General features: G+C 45.0%; 1 protein-coding gene across 2 annotated transcripts in view; it reads left to right on the forward strand.

The window, feature by feature from the left end:
• The window catches only part of BICRAL (BICRA like chromatin remodeling complex associated protein), a 106425-nt gene extending 84164 nt beyond the window's left edge, over positions 1 to 22261 (forward strand). For both annotated transcript variants that reach the window (XM_070778004.1, XM_019985947.2), the window contains 7 exons: positions 9039 to 9144; positions 9977 to 10077; positions 11704 to 11765; positions 12345 to 12490; positions 13722 to 13816; positions 17353 to 17455; positions 18426 to 22261. In XM_070778004.1, the coding sequence (XP_070634105.1) occupies positions 9039 to 9144; positions 9977 to 10077; positions 11704 to 11765; positions 12345 to 12490; positions 13722 to 13816; positions 17353 to 17455; positions 18426 to 19213 (1401 nt within the window). In that variant the 3' untranslated portion in view covers positions 19214 to 22261. The remainder of the gene's footprint in view (positions 1 to 9038; positions 9145 to 9976; positions 10078 to 11703; positions 11766 to 12344; positions 12491 to 13721; positions 13817 to 17352; positions 17456 to 18425) is intronic.
• The last annotated feature ends 5684 nt before the right edge of the window (positions 22262 to 27945 follow it).

The raw sequence follows: 27945 nt of genomic DNA on the forward strand, positions 1-27945 counted from the left end.
TATTGAACCCTCATGCTCAACCAGCTTCAGGGCTTACCCACTCGTGGTTGCTTCTGTGTTATCCATACCTGACTCAGGCTTCCCTGCCCAGTGTTATTCTGAAGCTATCGAGACACAGAAGTTCATCTCTAATTTTTTAGTGTATTTCTCTAAAATACCGTGTGTTTTCTTTGATAGTTAATGTTGCAATCTATTGCTTTCCTTATTCTCTTGATGCTTAAATTGTCCCGTCTGGTCAGTGGAGGCGAGGGCTGCGTAAGGTGCCTCCTGTGCTTTTGTCAGCCCCCCACCTCCCTTGAGCACTCTGTGGGACAAGATGTTGTAGGCGTGTCTTATGATTTCCTTGCCTCACACCTAGAATCAGTCATTTCTCTAAGCAGCCCTGTGAATTTAAATCTCTTCACGCAAAGAGTCATTTACAGGACTTAGGCTTTCTCATGAATGCTGCTGCTGCTAAGTCGCTTCAGTCGTGTCCAACTCTGTGCGACCCCATAGATGGCAGCCCACCAGGCTCCCCCGTCCCTGGGATTCTCATGAGTGGATTAATATTTTACAAATCACTGATTAAAGCAGTTTTCAAGAGTTTAGCCTATCAAACAAAAGTAAACAAAGTAAGTCCAACTCTCTTTAGATCCAGGCAAGATTACTGGAGGGGATTGCCATTTCCTTCTCCAGGGGATCTTCCTAACCCAGGGATTGAACCCAGGTCTCCCACATTGCAGGCAGACCCTTTAACCTCTGAGCCACCAGGGAAGCCCCTACTAACTAAGTAACTAACTAAAATTCCCTGAGAGCTTTGTGTGAGAGATTTCTGGAGTGGTCACCACTGAAGTCTCCAGCCATCCTTGCCCCTCCCTAATTCCTTCTGCATCCAGCTCAGCCTGCCTACCTTACCATGGAACCACTGAATGCTCAGACACTCAGACTTCATAATCTAGATGTTCTTGCTTTTTTCTTTTCCTTCTATACTTTTAATAGGTTACTAAATCCTACAAATTCTTCTTTGAATGTCTCACATCCATTCTTCCCAATAACAATGGAAGTAATAATATTATTAACAACTGGTACATACCTTGGGGCCACAGGTAGCATTATTGTTCCCATTTTGCAGTCAAGGACTTGGAGGTTCAGAGCATGGGCGAATTGCTGTAAAGGCAGACTTCACCTGCTAGCTGTCTTACCACACTGCCTCCCATTGCTCTGCTTTCTGCATCCGTACTTGGGGCTAGACTTTAAGAGGGACAGCAGTATAATGGGTAAAACAAGAGTTGGAGTAGCAATCAGAGCTCACTTGCAGGTCATCTTCTGCCAGTGACTGGTTTTGTGATCTAAGTTCATATCTTAAATTCTGAGCCCTTGTTTTCTCTTGAAAATGAGGAAGCCCTAGCCAAGCCATAGGATCATCTGGGGAGCTTTGTAAAAATATAGCTACCCCCATAAATTCTGACTTAAATGATCTGGATTAAAGGCTCTAGACATTAGCATTTTTCAAAAGCTCCCCAAGTGATTCTAAAGTGCGAACAGGAAGAAGGGCCAATGAGTAGATGGTTCCCAAGGCCCATTTGTATTGTCATTAGGTGGCTGTCACCATTGTCTGAGTGATTAATCTGCCTTCAGCCTCTTCCAAAAGTCTGGTTTCCATCACATTCATCTTCCCAAAACATTTGTTCAGTGACCTAAACCACAGCATCTGGGAGCTTCTCATTGCACAGGAGAAAAGTACAAACCCCCAGCCCAGCCCTTAAGCTGAACTCAAGCTGAACTCTTCAGGTTGCCAGGCACGACCCCTCATGGTTCCCCAGACAGGCCAGACTCACCGTGAGCCCCAAGCCTCTGCTGATGGGTATCCACTGAATGTCCTTTCCTGTCTGGCCTGACGGCTTTCCCTCCATCAGGGCATCCAGACTTCTAAAAGAGTGAAGCCTTTCTCACCCCATCCACTGATCCTTCTCTGCACTGTTTGTTTATACTGCCCACCAGTATAATCACTTGCTGTACTGTCTCCTTCGTTGATTAATTCATTCAGCAGTGTATCAGCCCCTGCGGGGCCAGCCCTGGGCCATGTCCCAGGGCTACGACGGGCTGTTGCAGGGCTGGACAAGCTGGCCAGTATTCTCAGTGCTCCAGTGAGAGCAGCCCGGAGCTCCAGGCTCCAGAAAGGAGCCTCTCACCCAGATGGGGCAGGTTTCCATGAAATAGTGGTTTCTGACTGAGCCCTCCCAAGGGAGAAGGAAGTTATCCAGCAAGAGAGGGTCTAAGTCAAGAATGTTCCGGCAGTAGGATCAGCAAGTGCAAGGCCTTGGGGAGGGAAGAGAATGTGGTTCTGTGGGGAAGGAGAACAGGTTCAAGTGAGGCATGAAGATTTCGGTGGGAAAGGTAAGCAGACACTAAATCCTACAGGACCCTGATGCTGTGTCACAGAGCCATCATGGGGTCATAGCCTCAGCGTGACAGAGTGAAAACCGACTCTGCCTGGGCGGCAGTAGAAAGGGCAAGAAGTGAAATGGATTTGAGGCAGGTTAGACAGGATTTCTGATTGATTGGCTGGAGTGGCGGAATAAGGGTGACACAGATTCCTGACTTTTTTAACCAAAAAGCTGGCTTAAAACTCAACATGCAGAAAACTAAGACCATGGCATCCGGTCCCATCACTTCATGGCAAATAGAGGGGGAAACCATGGAAACAGTGAGAGACTTTATTTTGGGGGCTCCAAAATCACTGCAGATGGTGACTGCAGCCATGAAATTAAAAGACGCTTACTCCTTGGAAGAAAAGCTATGTGACCAACCTAAACAACATATTAAAAGGCAGAAACATTACTTTGCCAACAAAGGTCCGTTTAGTCAAAGCTCTGGTTTTTCCAGTAGTCAAGTATGGATGTGAGAGTTGGATTGTAAAGAAAGCTGAGGGCCAAAGAATTGATGCTTTTGAACTGTGGTGTTGGAGAAGACTCTTGAGAGTCCCTTGGACTTCGAGGAGATCCAACCAGACCATTCTAAAGGAGATCAGTCCTGAATATTCATTGAAAGGACTGAAGCTGAAACTCCAATACTTTACCCACCTGATGTGAAGAACTGACTCATTTGAAAAGACCCTGATGCTGGGAAAAACTGAAGGTGAGAGAAGGGAACAACAGAGGATGAGATGGTTGGATGGCATCCCTGACTTGATGGACATGAGTTTGAGAAAGCTCTGGGAGATGGACAGGGAAGCCTGGTGTGCTGCAGTCCATGGGGTCACAAAGAGTTGGACATGACTGAGCAACTGAACTGAACTGAACCGAGATTCCTGACTGTGACACCCAGGTTCACTGAAATAGAGAACAGGGGAAGACATCGTGGTTTGAAGGGAAGTTCTGAGTTTAGTTTAGGGTATTTGTCAAGGATGAGGTGCTTGTATGACAACGGAGTTGTATGGGAGACGGCTCCATATGCTGAAGCAGAGGGTGAAATGCCAGCTGAAGTAGGACTGACTTGCATGTATATCACGATGGAAGCGGCCAGAGTGGAGGAAAGGCATCAGAAAGAGTGTGTCAGTAGAGAAGGAAGAGTGACCAGAAGAGAACCCTAACACACTTCAACACTTTGGGGGTGGACACAGAAAGACAAAGAGATTCAGAATATTCTAAAAAAACCAAAAGGTCTTGGCGGTTTGGAAGCTAAGAAAGGAAAATGAGGCAGGCAGGGATAGCTGGGGTCCATAGAGTTGAGTGTCACTGAGGGGCTGGTGGAAGTCAGGATGGGAATGTTTCTGACATATTTAGCAACAGGGAGGCAGTTTTTGACCTTGGTAACATTTGTTTCCATGGAGTGATATGTGCAGAAGCCAGATTATAGATGAGGGGAGATGAGGAGTGTGGTGATGAGCATGGACAGCTTCCAGAAAAATGACAGTAACTGACCCTGCAGTAGCTCCACGGATGTGTGGAGTCCAGTGGGTGATTTTTATAAGATACAGGAAAGCCTGGACCTTTTTTCCAAAGCTCTTGGGAAGGAGAAGGACATGAATTCCAGGGCATCAGTGGGATTCTTGGTAGAAAAAAAAGGGGAGATGCTTCTTCCACTGTAACAGGGAAGGGAGAAGGGATGACTGGGGATCAGGTGAGGTCATACTTTGATGGTAGAAGGTGGAATGAATTCTCACCTGGCTTACAGGTTTGAAGACAATGAAATAGCCTTCAGTGGAAAATGAGCAGGGAGCTAGCCAGAGAAAGAAAGGGTTACTGGTCAGGCCTGAGGGCCTGAGATCGGCTGTTGTAACTGTGGTGCACTGATGGGCTGGGTTTGGGCCCGCCTGGGTGTTCTTTGGCTGGTAAATGTTCAGAAGGCAAGGCCTGTAGCGGTATCCTTCAGCCCCCCTCTTTGATTACCGTTGTATGGTGTATACAGTGAACGCCCAAATGTCTTAGTCAGGGTACTTTGGGTTGCAACTATCAGAAACTCACTCTAACTTGTTTAGCAAAAAAGAACATCTCATGGAGTACAGCTTCTTTATAAGGTTCAGAACCAGGCTCTCTGCTGTTCCTTTGGCCTCTCCAAGATGGCATGTGCCTGCCTCTCTCCTTCACGGTCCCCTCTCCCTCTTCTGGCCCCAAGTGGCCAGCCCAGGCCAACGTCACAATATTTGCCAACCATTTAACAGAGACTGGAAAAAGAGAAAAAAGAAAAACAGAGACTGGCAAATGCAGTGGTTTCCCCACCTTCAGAATACATCAGAATCCACTGGAAAGCTTTGTTTAATAAAGGATTCCTAAACGCCACATTGGATTTCTGAATCCATCTTTGTGGATGGAACCCCAAAACTTTGTCTTTCAGAAGCTCCCCAAGGTGATCTTGGTACAATTAGGCTACAAACTTGCCCTTGAGAATGACTGCTCTTAGGTACCCACCTGCTCCCCCCATTCTCAACTCCAAGAGCATCTGATTGGCCCACCCGTGGTTCAGTCAGCCTTGACCAGAGGAGCCAGTCACGGGTGACCTGAGGGAGCAGCCGCATGGGGCCTCTGCTGCTCTGTACAGAGCCTTTGTTCAAATTAGGAAAAAGTGCGCCCTGAGCCGAAATAAAGAAAGGTACCCCTAGGAGGGAGAAGCTGCTCACTGGCAGGGTTGGCACTTTCCACGGGAAGAAGAGGTGCCCCTGCCCTGGATTCTGGCTCTCTACATCCTCTAGCCCTGTGTGTGTCCACCACGCTGGCTCCACCCATTTCTGTGGCCGTGGGGGGCAATTCCCAGAGGAGGGCGTGGGCTGGGAAGATTCCCAGTGGCCTCCCTCATTCAGCAGACGCCTGATGCTTATAATCTTGCTAGTTTGCTGTGGGCTTCTTACAAAGGGTACCACAGAGCTGGGTAGGGATAGATTCTGTATTCTGATTCATTGGGGGATTTCTCTGTATTCACATGGTATCAAGATAATGCAGGATCTAAAGAGTTAAAATCATACACTGATGTGAGCAGAGTTCTTGGAGCCAAGTTTGCAAGAAAATAGCCTTCAGTAGCTTCTCTATTGTAAAGAAAATATATTTCAAGAGAAAGTTTTCTCCTTAGAGCTCAGGGAAAAAAGACCAGAATGATAAATTTTATTTCTGGAAAAGACTGTCAGTTGCGGGCAACCTAAACTGGGAGGGAAGTGGCAGAAAGTTGTTGGCTGCTAGGGAGAGCTTTGGACTAGGAGGAAGTAGGGACCCCTGTAACTTACACTGCCGTGGAATTCACTCACTTGTTTTCATCTGACAGCGGTTCACCCTGTGCTCGCTGTGGTGTCAGGCCCTCTTCCGGTGCTGGGGATTCAGTAGTGAACCAGACAAAAGTCCTGCCCGGAAAATCAGAGGACTGGAAGTGACCAGTGACATCTGGAAACGGAGCGGGCCTGTCGGGCAGCAGAGCTTTCCAAACATACAGACCTGGTGAATGGAGGTGTAACCCGCATTCCCAGGGGATTGCCATTCTCCCATCAGCCTGGCCCACCCAACCTCCATGGTACCCAGCATGGACCAGCTGGGGAGATCATTCCAGTCCCTAGCAGAGGGACACAGTCAGGGGCACGGGCAGCAGCTGGAGGATGAAAATGCGCTGATGCCAGTGTTGAGCCCCAACTCAGGTGGGCAAGAGGCCTGTAAAACACTCATACCAGAACCTGCTCAAACGAGAGGCATCCTGCAGAGAGCAGCCTTGCTTTCAGACACAGCGGCAATTTATTCCCTTTGCTGTTATTGTCATTCCGTCGCTAAGTTGTGTCCCACTCTTTGCGACCTCATGGACTGCAACACACCAGGCCTCCCTGTTCGTCACTATCTCCCAGAGTTTGTCCAAGTTCATGTCCATTGGGTCAGTGATGCCATCCAACCATCTCATTCTCTGTCACCCTCTTCTCCTTTTGTCTTCATTCTTTCCCAGCATCAGGGTCTTTTCCAGTGAGTTGGCTGTTCGCATCACGTGGCCAAGATATTGGAGCTTCAGCTTCAGCATCAGTCCTTCCAATGAGTATTCAGGACTGATTTCCTTTAGGATTGACTGGTTTGATCTCCTTGCTGTCCAAGGAATTCTCAAGAGTCTTCTCCAACATCACAGTTGGAAAGCAGCTTTGACATTAGATTAGATTGTTCAGGGTATTTTTTTTTCTTGTTACTCTTCTATATTATGAAAACACACATTTAGGAAAATAAAGAAAACATAAATGTACAGTTACCAAATAATTATAAACAAATACCTGTGCAAGTAACAACTCAAGAAATGGACTGTTCTCAGCACCCGCACAGACCACCTCCTCCTTCCGTGTGCCTCCCTAACCCCAGCCTGCTCCTGACTTTCATGATGATTTCTTCCTTGCTTTTCTTATGTACTTTTTAACTTTTTTTTTTGTTTTGGCTGTGCTGGACGTCTTGTGGGGTCTTAGTACCCAACCAGGGATCAAACCCAAGCCCTCGGCAGTGAAAGCTTGGAGTCCTAACCACTGAACTACTGGAGAGTTCCCTAGTTTTACTCCTTATGTATGCATGAATTTTATTTGTCTGTTTAATAGCTAAGAGTCATTCAAGGTCATGACTGATAAATAAGTTGGGAGATCAGGCTGGGTAGTGCCATTTACGTATTCAGTTTTTCAAAGTTGTATGCTCTTAAGCAATAAGGATGAAATTCTTCTGTTTTATGTGAACTAGGCCTATTGAAAGAAATTCCAAAGATGTGTCCTGGCAGCACTGCTGTGAGGACTTTGGTCATTTGAACGTATTCCTTCTGGTTCATCTACTCATCTGTTGATCTCGTTATTTCAGAGTCCCATCTAGAATATAGCCTTGCCCTGTTAGACCACATTTTTCCAACTTTTATCTGTTTTTTATCCAAAGCAGTACCTTCCTTTTTTTTTTTTTTTTTTGACCACACCTTGCAGCTTGTAGGAACTCAGTTCCCCAACCGGGGGTTGAACCTGGGCCACAGCAGTGAAAGTCCAGAGTCCTAACCACTGGGTCACGGTGGCCCTTAGTGCTTGTCTGCTGGAAATACTTGTGAGGAAAGCCGCAGGCCTCCCTACAACATGGACATCCTCCTTGTGGCTTCTCTGCGGTAGGAGAGTGTGGGGTTCTGTGCCAGGGGAAACTCTGTGAAGACTGGGAGGTTCTCCCCTGTGGTGTTCTCACTAAGAACGTATGAATATTGCCTGTAGACTTAAGAGATGCAGGTCCAAGCTTCCCTGCTAATGGAAAGATGAGCAAGGTGACCATTTCCGTCTTTGTAATGATCTCCTCCAGTCTCTCTTGGATGATGTCAAATCCCTCTTCATTTTTGTATTAGAAAAAGGAGCCAAATAGATCATTGTTTAGCATAATTCACTGTTTAGAACAGAAATATTAACATATCTAGTTAATTGCATTAGTTGGCTAGTGACCAGGCATTACCCAGTTCTGTGAGCGGCCGCGTGTGAATGGTTGGTGGGAAACTTCTCCTTGGGCCAAAGTCACAGGCCATCACCCATGGAGATGGTTACGCTAAGCATCTGCTGGTGTACAAAATTGAAGGAAAAACTGAAAACTTACTGCACTGTGAGATAGTAATGACATAAAGGATTAAAAATTGGGTGTGGTGTAGAAACCCACCCTATATTGTGCGTGCGTGTGTGCTCAGCCGCTTCAGTCATGTCCAGCTCTTTGCAAACCTATGGACTCTAGCCTGCCAGGCTCCTCTGTCCATGGGATTCTCCAGGCAAGAATACTGGAGTGGGTTGCCATGCCTTCCTCCAGGGGATCTTCCCATCCCAGGGATTGAACTTGTGTCTCCTGCATTGGCAGGCAGATTCTCTACCACTGAGCCACCAAGGAAGCCCAGAAACTGTTTATCACTTTAAATGCATTATAGAGATAACAGATTTTTTTAGAGCTAGAACTTGTTAGCCCTTAAACATCACCAGTTCATCTTCCTTATTTATAGAAAAGCACATAACAGTTTAAACATCAGATTAATTTTTCTAGCGATATTTTTCCCGGACTAATATTCAGTTGAATTTACATTTCCCAGTTAACTGCCACCTAAGGCTGTCATTTCATGAACCAAAGACCTCCCAGACAGCAGAGGTGAGAGGTCCTTCAGATCATCTATACAGCAAACAGCGAGTGTTGACAATAGATTTGGAGTTGGCACTTAGGCCCTGACCGGGTGCTCAGCATTCCTGCAGACCCTGAATAGTCAAGGTCATAATCCTTGCAGGTGTGATAAAGCATTCCTGAAGCTAGAAACTGTTGTGGGGTAGAAACTGAGCTCCAGGCTCAGCTCTGCATCTGAGTACCATGGACACAGGAATTCCAGGAGCAAGAAAGCAGCTGGTGTCAATGCACTCTGCATCCCTGAATGGTGTCAAGAAGACTCAGCGTGCCTGGAGGCTTTAGAGGGTACTCTTTGCAGTTCTTCCAATGTGGCAGGGAAAATTGTTTTGTAATCTAACCTGAAGGCGATGCAGGAGACTCATTAACTGGCTTGGTTGGCATTTTAAGTGATCTTTTAAAGCTTTTATCATGGATTTAATTTTTCCATCTTGGCCATGTTTTTCACAGGCTCAGAAAAAAAGCTTGAATCAGACTTCCCCCATTTCTGCTTCCAAGACCACAGATGGCCTGAGGCCAGCGCCCATGCCAGGCCTCTTGAGCACCGCACTGCCAGGTCAGGAGTCCCCCCGTGAGCTCTCCTCAGTCTGTGCCCGTCTTCCCAGGGGGCACTCTCTGCATGCCCGTCATCCTGCATCTCTTCCACTCCGCCTCACCTCTGCTCTGATCCTACCTGCCTTCTGTATCCCTTCCACCCAAGTTATATACCATGCTGCATCTGTGCCATCATTTTATATAAAAAATGAGAAATTAAAACACCTCGGTTAAATTATGTTCAAAAAGTGTGCTGCTTAGAAAGAGTGAAATCTAGTATTTTGAAAATAGTGACATGAAAATAGTATTATATGGCACATGTGACTTTGCGGCTGTCCTCATGTTGCTTTGTATAGGTGTATTTAGAATTCACCCCTCTGAGACAGAAAGTATCATGGGTCATGTCTCCCGTTGCTTCTAAAGCCTTGAACACCCACACTGCTCAGTAAGTACCAGAAAAGACGACACTGTGAACACTCAGAGCCAGTCCCATTTGGGCCTCCCTTTCCTTAAGTTGTGAGTATTTGGAGGTTCGGTGGTACTGACAGATCACACTGGCTCGAGGCCTATTCCGTAGACCTTGGATGATTTGAAACTGTAGCATTGACAGCTTTTATTTATTACCATTTGTGCATGTGTTTATGTATTACATAAATAATCTTTCATAACCCTTACCTCTGCTTTTTGCACTTTGGTAGATAAATGTACTTCTGCTTTCCTTTCTCATAGCCAACATCCACGATAAATCTATTTCAGCAAGTTCAGTAATGTGTGTATATTGGACTCCAGGGGTTACCTGCCGGGCCTGATTTACTGTTTCTGTTGAACGTTGTCTCATGTGTTCATTCTAATAGGGCAGGATTCTGGAAGCAAAGTTATACCAGCGTCCTTAGGAACCACACAGCCCCAACAGGAAAAAGTCGTTGGATCACCTCCTGGCCAGCCAACGGTGCAGGTAGAAGACAGTTGCCTGGCTTCTTCTTAATGTTCAGTGTGATTTAAAGAAAACGTCACATCCCCTTCTGCACAGTCAGCCCCGATGCCCTGTGTGCCCACAGAGGTGCTCGCTGAAGACCTTCCCCAAGGGCCAGGTCTTGTAATGTCAGTGTTTCTAGGATGAATGCATCTCTTCCTTACATGCTTTCAGTGCTATGATTTCCTCAGGAATCAATAATATACCAGCAGTTGTCCACCTGGAACTATCACAACATTATTAATCAGCTATACTCCAAAACAGAAAGTTTAATTAAAAAGAAAAAATTAATCCTCAAGAGCAAAAGTAAATAGAATGTGTCCCAAAATATAGTAATACATTAATACATTTGTTTAAAGAAAGAATAATTTATAGCCTTTGAATTACATTTTAGTTGAAAAATTCCATTCTGATTTTTCTTGGAAAATGTATTCATGTGAAAATATTAAGTACTTGTTAAATAAAATAAAACAGTGCAAAAATTTATCTTTTAAAAATAAAAATGATTCTGAATACAAAAAATAATAATATACCAGCAGCCAACACATAATAGGCACTCAAAAAATGTAGTTTACTGTTGAATGATAATGACCATTATCTTATCAAAAGTAGATCTGTTCCTCTTAATTATACTAGAGATTTTTTCCCCCTGTTGTAGTGTATGAAGTAGTCAGACTCTATGGTCTTTTAACTCATCCACTGGTCTAAAAAGGAAGAAACAAATTTTTTTGTCTTCCATTTTCTAAGGCCTTAGTTTCTTTTCCATCAGTTTTACCACTTAATAGCCTAATGAAATTTGTGATCGTCTGGGCCTACCTGGATGCTCAGTGAAGGATCTGGCTCAGTTCTCAGGTTCTGACAGGAGGAGTATTTGTTCCTTACTGTGATCTGAGAAATACCCTGCTAGGTCACACACCTGGACTAGATGTAACAAGAGCTCAGATGTGTTTGGTTCCTTATTTACTACTGAGAAGATGAGTTAAGGACTACCTACTGAATTTTCAGCTGTTTATGAAGCTGGCACTTAAAATATTGTTTTTTCAAAAATATAATGAAGGGACTTCTCTGGTCATCCAGTGGCTAAGACTCTGTGCTTCCAATGCAGGGGTCCTGGGATTGATCCCTGGTCAGGGAACTAGATTTCACATGCTGCAACTAAGAACTGGTGCAGCCAAATTAAAAAAGCAGTAATAAGCATTTAAGGGCTCCCCTGCTTGTCCAGAGGTTAAGATTCTGTTTCTACTGCAGAGGGGCATGAATTTGATCCCTAGTCAGGGAAGTTTCACGTGTCACAAGGTGGCCAAAGGAAAAAATTAAAATATGATGAAGCGTTTGTGGAGGGAGCTAGGAATTCAGGCTTTAAGGTACAAGTGAATCCCTTCAAGGAGCTGATAGCACAGCTTTCTGTAATCTTGACACAGCGCAGCTTTGCTGCATGGGTCTGTGGGACTTCCTCCTTTCGCTTTCCAACATGGCAAGTTCTACATCCTTAGAGTGTGCTCTTGATAGAGAGCTGAAAAGGCTGCGGCCACAGTGACCTTTATGTGGAACTGTGTTCTGCTATGTTTTCTACAGAAGGGACTAAGAAGAGGTGTGTTTTGTCCTCAGGTGGATGGTCATCCGGGAGGACAGAAGAGGCCTGCTGCCAAACAGCTGACTAAAGGAGCTTTGTGAGTCCCCTTCGGAAATTAACCATTTTGAATGTTTTTCTAGGTTCCTAACCTTCAACAAATAGACAACAGCCGTCAGGTCATGATGCTATATGTTTTTTAAAGTATACTTCGGAAGGCTTTGCCTATAGTTTGTTAGCACCCGTATGTATATCAAATGTAGTTTGAGCCTACTGCTTACCCTTTTGTTCTTAAGAATAGTTCTTTGTCTTCTGAGCAACCACATGCCCTTTGACTGGCCTCAGGATCTCTGAGAAGCATGCTTTGATAAATCCCTATGTTTAGAACAGAAATGTTAACCAGAAGCTTAGCTGGCCAGTGGTGAGGCATTGCCAGGGTCTGTGTGAGCACCCGCACTTGAATGGTTGGTGGGAACATGGTGCTTTAGAGGCCAGGGTCAAAGTTTGAGACTAAACTCAGGGTCAGACTAAACTAAACCCACTATGATGTACAGAGTATAAAACTATACTATAGATGATAACATCCCTGGGTGTCTCATTGTCTTTGCATGCGAATAACCATTGTGATTAGATTTCTTGACGTGACTCAACACAGCCATCGGCAATTTCTCTCTCTCAGCATTCTCCAGCAGTTACAGAGGGACCAAGCCCACGCGGTGACACCTGACAAAAATCAGTTCCGGTCACTCAGTGACGCGGTGCAGAGGCTGCTGTCCTACCATGTGTGCCAGGGCTCCATGCCCACAGAGGAGGACCTGAGGAAAGGTGAGCAGGCTGGAGCCCCAGAGCGCCTCCTGGGGACACGGCCCACAGGAGAACCTGAGCTCGTTGCCCCCAGGTGGTCACTGGATTACTCTTTTTCACCGCAGACCTGCCATCTTCCCAATTTACTTGGTTTCCCAGGCCATGTTGAGAATTGTGACTTATTTTTCTCAGCATTCTGGGAAGGGATACCCAAATGTCTGGACATCTTATGGGCAAGTTTGAGGGCAGTGAATGCAGAACATTGTCTGGACTCTGGCTGCAGGTGGGACGGCCCTGGTCTAGGTGCTCTGCACAGTGATTCAGGCACAGTCCTTGGCGTGTAGGCTGAGTACACACATACCCTGAGCTGTCAGCGTCACCATTTTGAATTAGATACTGTAGCCCTCCAAAAGCTTTGTGGTTCCAAAGGCAGTCTAAGGCACCGCTCCACATCCAGAAACTGGCGAAACGTTTTAGAGGTAACATCCTCTTATCCCGCCTCGAGCTTAGCCCATTCCAATGCCTGGCCCTTCTGCCTCTCTCAGCCACGCTGCCCAGTTCTACTCTCCTTCCCACCATGTTCCCAGCCTGGACCCCGTTAGGCGCCCTCCACTGCTTGAATCAGCCCCTCAGCTGCCCCCAGCCTTGTCCTTCTGGCCAGGGTCTCTAATGGGAGCACAGCCATCAGCCCACTGTGAGCTTCCCTGGGAAGGCCAGGGTGCTCTTCATCCTCATCCAGCATGAAATAGGGATGTGGAGGCTCTGAGAAGAGCGAAGTGGAAACTGAGACGTTTGGAGACAAAGGACAGAGCCACAGGACCATGACCTGCGAGATGCCGTGGACTAGTTGGTGTGGTTGCGGGAACCTGGTCTGCCCGGCCCAGACAGTAGGACCTCATTGTCTCAGTGGTTTCAGATTTTCATGCTCTGGAAGGAAGTGGAGGCTTCGGTCACCTGAACTAGTAGATGATTCTCTGTTCATTGATATTTGCTGCTGTTCTGTGTTTCGTGCTTTTCTTTTATAGATGATCTTAAAGGAGTTATGTTTTTGGTTTCCTAATCAGAGTTAAAATAAGCTCGTATTAAAATGAGTTTCTGAGAGCACATGCCAGTGAACAGTAAGGGAAAGCCGTGCAGAAGCATCACGTCTAACCAGGGAAGAGCTAAACTGAGAGAGAAAGTGGAGGAGTGAAGGGCCTAGTGGTTGGTGTGCACTCTCTTACTATTTTTTTCTCTCTCCCTCTTTTTAAAGTTGACAGTGAATTTGAAACAGTTGCCACTCAGCTCCTGAAAAGGACCCAAGCTATGCTTAACAAGTACAGATGCCTGCTCTTGGAGGATGCCATGGTAAAGTTCCACTGAGCCCAGTTTGTTTCTTAAACTCCACAGGTCACAGCTACTAGTTCAGAGAGAAAAACTTCCAGGAATTACATTTTCCCACCATAGTTAAAAAGGAGCAGATACTTAAAATTGTAGAAAAAGTTACCTCTACCTGTACCTACTACTAACAGCAGCTGTGGGTTGGCCAAAAAGTTTGTTCGGGTTTTCTGTATATTTTCCGTACAAACTTTTTGCCCAACCCAAATACAAGTGCTGTGCTTTCCGTGACTGATCACTCTCAGTGTGTGCCATTGTTTTCCTGGTTCCAAGTGAGGATTTGGGGCTTGCTTACGTAATTTGCCCAACGCCATACAGCCTATAAGTTCGTTCTGTAATTAGCAGAGCTGGGATACAGACCAGGACCCCCTGACCCCCGCCCCCCGTACTCCGATGCTGTCCACTGCTTCTCATCAACGGGAAGAGGCAGGAGAGGACCGGTGACACTTCTGCTGAAGGTTGTTCAGAATAATATCTGAAAAGATGAGGTGACAGATGTTAAAATTAGTTTTGTTTTCAGTTGAGAGGTCACTAACGTCATAAAAATCATGCTTCATTTTAAAATGTACAACCTGATGGATTTTAATATGTTCACAGACTATGCCGCCATCAGCACTCCCTAACTCCAGAACATTTTCAGCCCTCCAAATAGAAACTAAAATTGATTTTAAAGCACAGCAAATTAGAGAAAGGAGTCAGATTATCTCCAAAACTGATGGAAAGACCAAATCTATGAGATTTTAGAAGCAGCTCTAAAATCATACAGACTAATAAACTGGTCTCTTACAAGTGGCTATTTTTTCGGTTGCGCCAGGTCTGTGTTGCCATGTACGGGCTCCTCTCTCATTGCGGCAGGCGGGGGCTGCTCCCTCGTGGTGCACAGGCTTCTCACTGCAGTGGCTTCTCGGGTTTGTGGGCTTTGGTAGTTTCGCTTCCTGGCCTCTGGAGCACAGGCTTAGTAGGTAACGGCGTGTGGGCTTAGTTCCCCGAGGCATATGGGAATCTTCCCAGACCACGGATGGAACCCGTGTTCCCTGCATTGGCAGGTGGATTCTTATCCACTGTACCACCAGGGGAGTCTATAACTGGCTTTTAATTTGAAGTCAGCTTTGAAAATTTACCTTGGAAGAGTAAGTGAACTGTATTATATATGTATACAGTATAGTGTAAATATTTATGTATGGTTGTGTTTACCTTATGTGTGTGTCTGTGTGTCTGTGTATATATATATATATAAACAGGCATCAGTTCAGTTCAGTCACTCAGTCATGTCCGACTCTTTGCAACCCCATGAATCGCAGCACACCAGGCCTCCCTGTCCATTACCAACTCCTGGAGTTCACTCAGACTCACGTCCATCGAGTCAGTGATGCCATCCAGCCATCTCATCCTCTGTACCCTTCTCCTCCTGCCCACAATCCCTCCCAGCATCAGAGTCTTTTCCAATGAGTTAACTCTTCGCATGAGGTGGCCAAAGTACTGGAATTTCAGCTTTAGCATCATTCCTTCCAAAGAACACCCAGGACTGATCTCCTTTAGAATGGACTGGTTGGATCTCCTTGCAGTCCAAGGGACTCTCAAGAGTCTTCTCCAACACCACAGTTCAAAAGCATCAATTCTTCAGCGCTCAGCTTTCTTCACAGTCCAACTCTCACATCTATACATGACTACTGGAAAAACCATAGCCTTGACTAGACGGACCTTTGTTAGCAAAGTAATGTCTCTGCTTTTGAATATGCTATCTAGATTGGTCATAACTTTCCTTCTAAGGAGTAAGCGTCTTTTAATTTCATGGCTGCAATCACCATCTGCAGTGATTTTGGAGCCCCCCAAAATAAAGTCTGACACTGTTTCCACTGTTTCCCCATGAAGTGATGGGACCAGATGCCATGATCTTCGTTTTCTGAATGTTGAGCTTTAAGCCAACTTTTTCACTGTCCACTTTCACCTTCATCAAGAGGCTTTTGAGTTCCTCTTCACTTTCTGCCATAAGGGTGGTGTCATCTGCATATCTGAGGTTATTGATATTTCTCCCAGCAATCTTGATTGCAGCTTGTGCTTCTTCCAGCCCAGTGTTTCTCATGATGTACTCTCCATATAAGTTAAATAAGCAGGGTGACAATATACATCTTTGATGTACTCCTTTTCCTATTTGGAACCAGTCTGTTGTTCCGTAAACAGGCATACCTCAGAGCTACTGAGGGTTTATTTCCCCAGACTACCTCAATAAAGTGAATATCACAGTAAAGTGACTCACATGAACTTTTTGGTTTCCCGATGCATATAAAAGTTATGTTTACACTGTAGTCTGTTAAGTATGCAATAGCATTGTGTCCAGAACAAAAATGTGTATGTCTTAATTTAAAAATACTTTATTGCTTAAAAATGCTAACCATCATCTGAGCCTTCAGTGAGTTGTAATCTTTTTGCTGTCAGAGGGTTTGAAATATTGGGAGAATTACCCAAACATGACACAGAGACATGAAATGAGCAAATGTTATTCAGCGTTTGCTGGGAAAATGGTACCAATAGACTTTCCCAATGCAGGGGTGCCACAAACCTTCAATTTGTTTAAAAAAAAAAATGCAATATCTACAAAGCACAATGAAATGAGATATGAGATATGCCTGTAACGTATATATATTTATTCTAAATTGTGCCACCAAAGTCAAACGGTTGTTCTTACTTTGACAGTCATTTCTGCAATAAAACTGAGATATCAAGAAGACTGACTGTCATGAAATTCATGAGAAAAGGATCATTTGGACAGATTTGGACAAATTATTTGGACAAACTGTGTCTGCCATGAATTATTTTATGTTAAATAAATAAAACATAAATTATTTTATGTAAACTAAGAATGAATAAGATTTGATTCTGTACAGCAAGAAATAATTCTAAGGAAAGCCTTAATACAAAACACAATCATAGGGAATTCCCTGGCGGCCCAGTGGTTAGGACTCTGCCCTTGCAGTACCATGGCCCAGGTCCAGTCCCTGATCAGGGGACTAAGCTGTGCTGCAAGGCCAAAATATGATTATAGCATAGCAAAATATAAAGTAAAAGAGTGTCTGAACAAAAAGATTTCCAACATATGATTAAGCAGAGGAGGAAATAAGCAGGGAATAGTGCATATAGTTGCTTGTCATTTGTGTGCAAAAAATAGAGAATGAATAATGTAAATGTGTGTGTGTGCATAAAATATCTCTGGAAGAGTTTGTTAAACTGCTTGGCAGAGGGTACCTCCAGAGAGGGCCCTAGATGGGTGGGCAAGGCATTGCACAGGGCAGGTGAAGAAGGAAGGCTTACTTTCTACATCCCCTTTTAGTACCTTTTGAAGTTTGTACCAATGTTGTAAATAACCTTTTCCAAAAAATACAATTTTAAAAAATATGTCAATGATAAACACATTTTCTTCTCTGATTGCTTCCTCTGTCCCCCAAATGCAGCAAGATGTTCGCAGTTGTTAAAAGGCATCTGAAATGACTAGACTCTCTCATTTTTAGCGGATCAACCCCTCCGCTGAGATGGTGATGATTGACAGAATGTTCAACCAGGAGGAAAGAGCTTCTCTGTCCCGGGACAAGCGTCTGGCACTCGTAGACCCCGGTAAGAACTGTCAGAGTGACAGCCAAGGAGAGCTCCTGCCAGGGTTCCAGGGCCGTGGCTTTGGGGAGACCATCTGAACTGACCTTGCGGGATAAGACCTGAAGGTAGATCCTGGATTCCAGGGAGAAAAAATCCGGAGTTGAGAGCACGATATGAATCCTCTGAGAAGGTCTATGTTCTGCAAAATCCAAACCAGAATTTGACATTCGGTTAACTGAATCTTCTTCTCTCCTGTAAACTCACACTTCTCAATCTTTCTCTACTTTTTGAGAACTAAGTAAGTCAGAAGCCTTCCCAGAAGCAACTAAACCTCAGCCAATTATTGAGTTGTCTTACTGTGTGCCAGACCTTGTTGGGGGGAGTCAGTGAGGCATGGTCCCTGCCCATAAGCTAATGGATGGTAATGTTCCTTGTGGGTGCCCTTTGAATACCCCATCAGTTTCCTGCCGTTTGCATCATGCTAGAGTAACCCACATTCCGCCTTTTAGAAACGGATTCTCAGGACTGCCCTGGTGGTCCAGTGGTTAAGAATCTGCCTGCCAATGGAGGCGGCATGGGTCCCATCCCTGATTGGGAAACTAAAATTCTGCATGCCACATGGTATGGCCGAAAAATAGGGAAAAAAAAAAAAAAAAAAGTATTCTCCACACTATTTTCTAGCCTCTGAAATTTTTAAATCCAATAACATTATAACAATTTGTGGAGTATGGATTTTCACCCATGGTTTCACCATCCTATAAATGTTTTTATTCCTACAAGTTTTCTTCCAGTCCTGGTTCCCACTTGCATATATCATTTACAGGTTGCTTTTATAGGACACCCTCCAACTGTGCTTCTGCACGTTCCTGGATGTGAACCACTGATTTAGAGGGCGGGGTGGGGGCAGTTTGCACCTGACCCGCTGAGGGGCTGCTGTCTAGTCCTCACTGCCTCCTCCTTTCATTAACATTCTTTTCGTTCCCAATTGCAGAGGGTTTTCAGGCTGATTTCTGTTGTTCCTTCAAACTCGATAAAGCTGCCCATGAGATGCAGTTCAGCCGGAGTGACCAGCATGGCGGTAAAACAACAAGTTCTGTGCATCTGACGGCCAAGGCCCAGAGCAGAGACCGAGCCAAAGCAGGCCTGGCAGAACCAATGAATCATGACCAATTTCATCTAGTGCCTAATCACATCGTGGTCTCTGCAGAAGGAAACATTTCTAAAAAAACCGACTGCCTCGGCAGAGCACTGAAATTTGACAAAGTGGGCTCCGCTCAGTACCGGAGTGCGTCTGAAGAGAAAACCAGCCGGAGAGACTCTGCAAAAGGCAGCGAGTGCTCCCCCGGCCCTGAAGGCCACCGGAAAAACTCGTCCAGGCCAGATCACGGTCCTGACAGCAAACTCTCAAGCCTCCTAGTAGATTCGCAGCTGGAGATGACCTGTAATAGCTCCTTCCAGGACAAGACGCTGCGGAATTCTCCAAAGAATGAAGTTTTACACACAGACATCATGAAAGGGTCAGGCGAGCCCCAGCCCGATCTCCAGCTTACTAAGAGTTTAGAAACGACATTTAAGAACATTTTGGAACTCAAAAAGGCTGGGCGGCAGTCCCAGAGTGACCCCACGGTTAGCGGCTCTGTCGAGTTAGATTTCCCCAACTTTTCTCCAATGGCTTCGCAGGAAAACTGCCTGGAAAAGTTCATCCCGGACCACAGTGAAGGTGTCGTAGAAACTGACTCTATTTTAGAAGCAGCTGTAAATAGTATCCTAGAGTGTTAATAGCGCAGTCCTCCCTGCACCCACCCCAAGACCCCGCCCTGGACAAGTTACATTCTTTCCTGGCAAAAGCAATGGAAACGGTCTCCTGTCTCCAGCCTGCTTGATCTTTCATCACAGGTTATTCTTTCTAATTTCAATCCCATTCTTTGTTTAAGAGCAATACTCATCGTGGTTACAGGGAGATCCTTTAGTAAAGCTGATCCTTATTAGAAAGCAGTCTGATAGGCCCTATACATTTCAAGTGTTTTAAAAGTGCTTATCGTCATTTTTGTTGTTGTTTATTTTTTTTCCAAACACTGTAATTCAATGAGATCACAGTACACTTGGCCCTAGGTAAAATTCTGACAATCATAAGTCATTTGAAAAGAACAGACTTTATTAAAGAAAATCAAACAGGACTGTTAGAAGATACTTTTTAAAGAATATCCCCACTGTATCTCCAAATTTGGGCTTTGAGGGGGGTGGGTCTTGGGGTTGTCATGGGCCAGGAGACCACATGGCTCTCCCCTCGGCCATCTGTGAGCAGTTAGTCCTGGCTGCTCTGCTGGGACCCACAACCCCGGCCTGAGCACCTATAGCGCACAAGCAGGGCTTCCTGTTCATTCAAGTGCTTTTCTGATGCTCCCTGAGCAAAACCTCACCTCTTCAGCATATCCATGTTGAATTTCATCTAGGGAAAACTTTGTTTTGAGTTGCGACAGCATGACTTGAGATAATCTCACCAGGCAAAATAAAGGAAAAATGGAAACCAGTTAAGTGGCACAGTGTACAGGGGAGGCCAGGATCGAGCCCTGAGGAATATAATATGTATATATGTAAAAGCATATATATTATGTTCACTGTTGAGAAAAAAATAAGTGTTTTGCATTCTACAATTGGATCTAGTCAACATACAATGTATGTTTTTGTTAGTTGCTGGGTTTTGTTTCATTCGACCTCTCTTCGCACCTCCTCCCACAACAAATAGCCAAGCATTGAAAGCACTTTCATTTGAAAACTGTGTTATAATTTTTCAGTTTAAATGTTAAGGGAACTTTGGCCTTGTTTCTGCTTCCTATTGTCTGAGAACAGTAGTCACACCCCCCGGCAGCAATCATTACCAAAACACAGACAAACCAAAGGTAACCAGGCAGCCCACCACTGAAAGGAAAGCTCTGAGACCCAGATGCCCACTTGAGAGCCAAAGGACACGCCCTGTCATGGTTTGTGTTTGGCCCATGTTCGTGTTCATGGGTGTGACTTACTGCTTTATTTATTGATATTTCTTTTCAGGGCGCTTTCCCATTTTCCTTTCTTGTATGCCTGCCCCAGCTCCTCCCATTTCTGTTGTCACTCTCATTCTCAAGGTCACCGCAACCATCAGTGTCCCCTCACATTGGGAACGCTACACGTGGCATTCCGTGTGTCCTGACATACGTGTGTGCGTGTGTCTGGGCTGTTCAGGTACAGAGGTTATTTTGGCTACAGAGTGTACACAGTCACCCTCCCTCTTATGTGGACAGGCTCTATCTCTTCTGTCCATCTCTCTGGCTTTAGAGGAACTCCCGCTGGTCTTCACTCGAACACGTTGCCAAGATCTACTTCTGGCCTTCCCCAACATGAGGACAACCCCTGTCATCATGTTGGACATTTCTTTTCCAGATTGGCCTGCAATGGAAAGGAGGGCTTCTGATTCCTAGAAAACACGACAGAAGACCTAGACTCTGCCTGCCCCTTAGTGCCCCCCACACACACATGGACACAGAGAAATCCTGGGGGACTGCCAGTCTTCGCAAAAGCAAAATACCTTCTCCCCACTCCCACCCCTGAGCCAATAGAAACCGGAAAGTCTGGGCCATTTCACGGTTGCCATGTTTTCCTTATTTGTGCCAATGTCCAAGTTGCAGATTTCCCCTTTTTTCCCGTATTGTAACATATTAGAAAGATAAGTTGGTATTGCCAGTTGGAACTTTCTGTTTGGGCAGCCCTGGGATAACACCCTGCTCTGAACCCCATGATGTCACAGGCTCTTCTTCTCTTAGGGCTCATGCTTCCCTAATTACTAGCAAGCCTTAAAGGTGGTTCCTCCTGATCAAATTCTTCTCATTGTGGAAATTTATACCTGGAAGCCTTCTTGGAGGCTACTAATGCATTACATTAATTACCGAATCAGTGGAATTCTTAAGAGACAAGATAGATTCATGTACATTTGTCACCTCTCTCCTTCCCTGCCTGCCCTGCTCCCCCAGTCCCAGCTTTTCAATATACCATCTTAAAGGGTTTTTTAAAGATTTGACACTTGTCTAGAAAACAGAGAGCCTAATTTACCAAAATGAAACTTGTAAATTTTTGTGTCCTTGTATGTAAGTTTACTTTTAACGGAGGAAAGATTCTAGATAATGACAAATGACGATTACGAAGTATATTTGATTCCTGTGATTAGGTCATAACTCGCATGTCGAGGCCCCTCTGGTGGAGGGTGAGAGCTCAGCCTCGGATGGCCAACGTTCAGTTGTTAAGGTTCATTAGTCGAAGTTAAGTTTTAGAGCTACTCGTACTCAGTAACAAAAATCATTTTCTTTTCTTTCTTTTTTTTTCTGTTGTTGTGGAAGAGTGTGAATTTGTTATTAAGCATTTGATTTTCTGTGTCCTTAAGTACTGCCTAAAGATAAAGCAAATTTTAAACTGGCAATTACGAAAAAGAGCTATTTTAGCGCTGAAGAGTTTAGTAGACTTTGTTAGATTAGGGGGGCCTTACAGACTGACTTGACTTAAGAGGACGCGTCACTCACTGTCAGTGTGGTGTGGGCTTTATTTGCTTAAATACCTTCATTTGTATAGTATGTCTCACTTGAAATTGCTTTGTATACATTTTGTAAAAATATTTATAAAATGTTTTGTAAAAAAAAGTATAACAAATTGCAGTTTATTTTGTTATGTTGGATAAATACTGTTAAAAGAAACCAGTCAGTAACTATATTGTTAATCCATGGTTAGGAAATGTTTAGTTGGAGATTACAAAATGAAACAACCATTGCAATACAGCCAAAGATTTGGGAAAATGTGCAACTGTGATTGTCTTGATTTTGCAAAGAATGGCTGCTTTTCCCAGAAGAAAAGGGTAAGTAAGTGTCCATTGGGCTTTCTGTTATTAAATCCCGTTACCCAAAACTAGCTCTGCCAGTGAAGGGGTAGGATTTTAATTGATCGGCCTTTCTAAACAGTTGCCAGTTAAAGTTGGTCAGTGAGAAAGTTCAGCCATGTACATGTCAGGCCTCCCTCCCGGGACTCCTGCCATATGGGCCCTTAACTAAGGAAGGAAAAATGAGGTCATTTAAAGGTCTCAATCTGCAAGAAATTTCCTTTAGTCATTATATTTCTTTTGTTTCTGCAGGGACAAGAAGGCTAAGGGATAGGTTAAAAAGATTAAGAACTGTTTGACATGAGACTTGTTCCAGAATGAACACGTTTCCCTTTGGATTCACACATTTGACCAAATTATATTGAGAAATAACCCCTGTTATGTCTATAAAGTCAGCCCCAGGGGCACTTCTGAATTCCTATACTCCCTCCCAAGTGTAACTTTACCGAAATGGTCAGGAAAACTACCAGAGTGGAAACTTCATGGAGTAAGGGTCTAAGACTCCTTACCTTTTTCTTTGGGGCCTAGAATTTATACTTAGCCTCCTTATTTTATGGTTTAATGGCTCCCTTTCCCACCCCCACCATTAGGTGGTAGCAGTTCGGATATCAAGATTCTTCAGCAATCAATATATAAAGAGGAAGTCCTTCTCCTATATCTTAACAGAAGTTAGAATAATGACGTCGGTGGACGGATCCCTTAATATCTTCTGCAGTGGTGTCCTGCTGTTGAGCTTCTCCCCTTGCTAAGGACAGATACGTGTCCAACATGACACTCGCCCCTCTGCCCATTTGCTGTGGGTGTGCCCCGTGAATAAAGAGAAGGATCATCTGGCTACTTGGTTAGGAGTGAAGTCTGTGTGTTGCGCGGGAGCATGCACAGAGGAAAAAGCTTCTCTTAAGATGGTTAGAGCCCTGAGCCCTGTGTACGAGAGGCCCTGTCCCAGGAGAGGGGCCCTAGCACTACCTGATGTGGGGAGAGTAGCCAGGGAGTTACTGGGGGAAAAGGGAAGGGAAAGGAAAGAAACTCTACCATCTTGGGGCACAGCAGCAGCATCGCTCAGGCAGGATATCTGTGGCACTGGATCTGAGCTCTGGCTCTGCTTCAGAGACAGAGGGCGGACTCCCAGGCATCTGGCATTAAGTATCAAACTATCAAGCAGTTTGTAGGCAGTGTGCTAAACCCTGGGCATCTACAGATCACTTAGGTGTGATGTCTATGCTCAAGCAGCTCAGTCTAGAGAGGAAACAAGTTCATAAATAGCTACATGCCAAGAGAAAAGAAACTTGGGGCTAAAACGTTTCCAGATCTCCACTTGGTAGAGAGCCACAATCTATATGCCCATGCCCCTCTTATTTCCATGGTTCTTAGTGCAATTTCCTAGGGTATGTTTGAGAAAAAATAAGTATGATACTTTTTGCATGAATGAAGTTAGAGGAATTTTACAGTGTTAACTATATGGGGAAATCTGGTGCAGCAGACACACAAACTGCAGGAGCACCTTTGCAGTATCAAGTGGATTCTAAAGGATACATACAGGCTAAAGTGAACAGCCTGTGTGTATCTACACTGCTACTACTAAGTCACTTCAGTCGTGTCCGACTCTGTGCAGCCCCATAGATGGCAGCCCACCAGGCTCCCCCGTCCCTGGGATTCTCCAGGCAAGAACACTGGAGTGGGTTGCCATTTCCTTCTCCAATGCACGAAAGTGAAAAGTGAAAGTGAAGTCGCTCAGTCGTGTCCGACCCTTAGCATGGACTGCAGCCTACCAGGCTCCTCCGTCCACGGGATTTTCCAGGCAAGAGTACTTGAGTGGGGTGCCATTGCAGGTTAAAAGGCCTTCATGAGTCCCTGATCTATATTCCTTGTAGGCATGTGCTAGAGCAAATCATGTGTGAAGGTCAAGGAAAGTGGTACAATGGGAGGTGGGAGTGGGTGGGCACAGAAAGTGTCTTTAGCAGCAGAACCTGGGAACAGGCCCCAGGACTTCACCTAAACTCTCATCAGACAGCTTCGTGCAAGTTACTCTCATCCTTTGCTTCCTTGCCTATCAACTGGGAAGACTTGTCCTGATTCTCCACTTTTTAAGTTGTAAAATGAAGCATTACAGGAATGTGGAAGGTAGGAAAAGCTAAAGTTCCATTCATTACCCCCTAAATAATTCACAAGAGGTCTGGGTGGTTCTGTTTTGCATTTGCTTTTGCCTACAGCATGCTCTCTGCCCACCCCCTCAGCTCTCCTGTGTCTACCCTCGACCCTCAGGAGGCTGCCGCCCTCCACCAGTTCTCCTTTTCCCCTTTCACATTTGCTCCCTTTGCTCGTTGTTTATCAGGACCTAAAGCTTCTGTCCTGGAGACAGCAATGGCCACACACTCCAGTACTCTTGCCTGGAAAATCCCATGGACGGAGAAGCCTTGTAGGCTGCAGTCCATGGGGTCGCAAAGAGTTGGACACGATTGAGCGACTTTACTTTCACTTTTCCCTTTCATGCAACCCGCTCAGGTACTTTTGCTCCCTTTGCTCATTGTTTATCAGGACCTAAAGCTGCTGTCCTGGAGAAGGCAATGGCCACCCACTGCAGTACTCTTGCCTGGAAAATCCCATGGACGGAGAAGCCTGGTAGGCTGCAGTCCATGGGGTCGCAAAGAGTCAGACACGACTGAAGCGACTTAGCAGCAGCAGCAGCAGCAAAGCTGCTGTCCATGTTGTCTTTCCCAACTCCAGGCTCTCCTGGTTGCTCTCTCCCACCTGCCGCCTGGGGGCCCCGTGGCACTCTCTGAGGAGGCAACCAGGAAATCCTGAAACAAAGTCGACTGCAAGGAGGGTCCTAATCCAAGAAAGGTTTGGGGCGGATGGGAATTGCAAGTTGGGCCCACTTTGGGGTGTGTGGGATGTGATGCTTTTGCCTTACTGAGAAGGCATGGATTCCAAGTAATCCCAAAATGCAGATATGTTAGGAAAGGAATCCTGGGGCCAATTCAGAGAACCACAGAACGTTGGCTCTGAATTTTTTATTACGGATCCTAGTTCCCCCATCAGGGATCTAATCGGTGCCCCTGCACTGGTGTCTTAACCACCGGACCACCAAGGAAGTCCCTTGCAAGGTGTCCTAAAAAAACAAACAAACAGTCAAGTGGTTTCTAAAACAGGCAAATCACAAGAACCTAGGAGAGTGCTTTCTTAAACTAATACATAAGTGATAAACAAAGGGCACCCCACAAAGTGTAAGTCTTTCTCCTATTCTAGGCCCTACTCCCATTTCCCCAAAATGACCTCTGTCAACACTTTCCTATGTGTGTGTTAGTTGCTCAGTCATGTCCAACTCTGCAACCCCGTGGATTGTAGCCCGCCAGGCTCCTCTGTCCATGGGATTCTCCAGGTAAGAATACTGGAGTGGGTTGCTATGTCCTCCTCCAGGGGATCTTCCCAAACCCAGGTCTCCCGCATGGTAGGCAGATTCTTTACTGTCTGAGCCACCAGGGCAGCTCACACTTTCCTGTATATCCTTTGTACTCTATTCTGTATCTTGATTTTTCAAATGTAGCCAAATGTCTGGGAGTTTTATAGTTAGGATTCTTTAGTTTTATGTAACAGAAACCCATCCGGTCAATTAACAGCATAAAGAAGTTTTATAGGAAGGATAAATATTAAAGGGAAGATTGAAGAGCTTGAAGACTTAAGGGAATTTTCTGCTAATCCAGTAATTAGTACCCTGTGCTTCCATTGCAGGGGCCATGGGTTTGATCACTGGTCAGGGAACTAAAATATCTCAAACCAAACAGCATGGCCAATAAATAAATAAAAATTAAAATTCTAAACTTAATTAGCAAAAAATTAACTTAAAGTATTTGGGGGTCAAATTCCAAAAACAAAAGAACTTGAAGACTTGAGAAAGAGGAATAAGAAAACTCCAGGAGGCCTTAGGAGGTAGAAATCCTTAAAAGTCTTGCCCTGGACTAATTCTGTTTCTTCCACTGTCACTCTGTTGAAGATTCAAAATCTGGAGGAGAGAAGGTTAGGGCCTTATGGGCAGGTGGGAGTTGAAAAGATGTTCCAGAGACCCCTTCAGCAGATGTATTGGGAGGTCAAGTGTGTTTGGATTTGACACCCCACCCTCCAAAGACTGTACACAATGAAGGAGAGCTCACTCAGCCCACAAGAGAAAAGGGGACGGAGGCCAGTAGACCAAAAAAGAAAAAATACCACTGAGATCTCAGGACATAAAGACCTACCTCACTGCAGATATCAATAATTGCATAGTCTTCCGTAAATTGTTCTAACCATTCCCTAATGATGGACAACTGAAATGGTCAAGAAAAAAGAACTGAGGCCTGTGCGGTCTGGCTATAAAGAATCAGATTCTAGAGGCTGTATATGGCCATGCCCCATTCTCATCTATCTTGCCCAGAGCTCAGGGCGTATACTCAATTCACTATAAACATGTAGTCAGTGAACATCTGGGCTTGAGAAGTACTCCATCTCTTTTTCTCTGGATCAGTCTGGTGGAATGACAGCTTTGGGTCTGAGCATAAGTGTTCTGCTAGCACCATCTGCTGGCCCTGGAAAGCCTCTCCTGACTCCTGGCCTCCAAGTCTCAGCCAAGGGTGTTACAAATTACTAACACCTCTGAAAGAATTTTCAGTACCACAGAACCTATCTTGTATGTGCAGAGGGGAACTTACAAAACATTTACTTTGTTTCTTGTTTACTATGTAATGGATGTTTCAGTTTGCTGGCCTTTCTGTTTTTGCCTTTCCACAAAGTAAGACACATGGTGAAGTGCTGAAAGAGCGAGTAAAAATGAGCCGCACACCACGGTTCACACCAGGGTCTAGGATTCTGAAGACCATGTTGTCCTTCGACATTTATTCGTCAGGTACTGAGCTCTGTGCATGGGTACTTTATGGCTGAACTATTAATAGTTACATAGCACTTACCAAAATGATGTTTTGAGCTTAGATGGTTAATAAGTCCCTGCAGGTGTCCATTGTTTTGAGAGGTGCTGTAGAAGATTCAGAGAAGTCTGTGACAAGTTCTCAGCCTTCAGAGAACCCAATCTAGTCAGGGAAACAATAAGCCAGACAATACAGGATAATATCTGTGGATATGCCTGCAAGTGTGTGCCTGCACGCCTGCTAAGTCGCTTCAGTCCTGTCCGGCTCTGTACAACCCTATGGACTTCAGCCCCCCAGGCTCCTCTGTCCATAGGGATTCTCCAGGCAAGAATACTGACATGGGTTGCCACACCTTCCTTTGGGGGATCTTCCCAACCAGGGATCAACCCCATGTCTTTTGTGTCTCCTGCTTGGCAGGCAGGTTCTTTACCACCAGTGCTACCTGGGAAGCCCCCATACCTGTAAGTACTAACTGTCAAATAATGACATTGCTTTAGACCTTAAGATAAATATATATAAGATAAATATATGTACTCTGCTAGACATGTGACAGTGCCTGGAGCATTTTGTTTCTTGTCACAACTTAAATAATATATATTTGAAAGATAAATATATGTACTATGCTAGACATGTGGCAATGCCTGGAGCATTTTTTTTTCTTTTTTGTCACAACTGAGGATCCTAGACATCCTATAATGCACAGGACAGCCGTCCCT

The sequence above is a fragment of the Bos indicus genome, chromosome 23, assembly GCF_029378745.1.
Source record: "Bos indicus isolate NIAB-ARS_2022 breed Sahiwal x Tharparkar chromosome 23, NIAB-ARS_B.indTharparkar_mat_pri_1.0, whole genome shotgun sequence".
In the NCBI taxonomy this organism is placed as follows: domain Eukaryota; kingdom Metazoa; phylum Chordata; class Mammalia; order Artiodactyla; family Bovidae; genus Bos; species Bos indicus.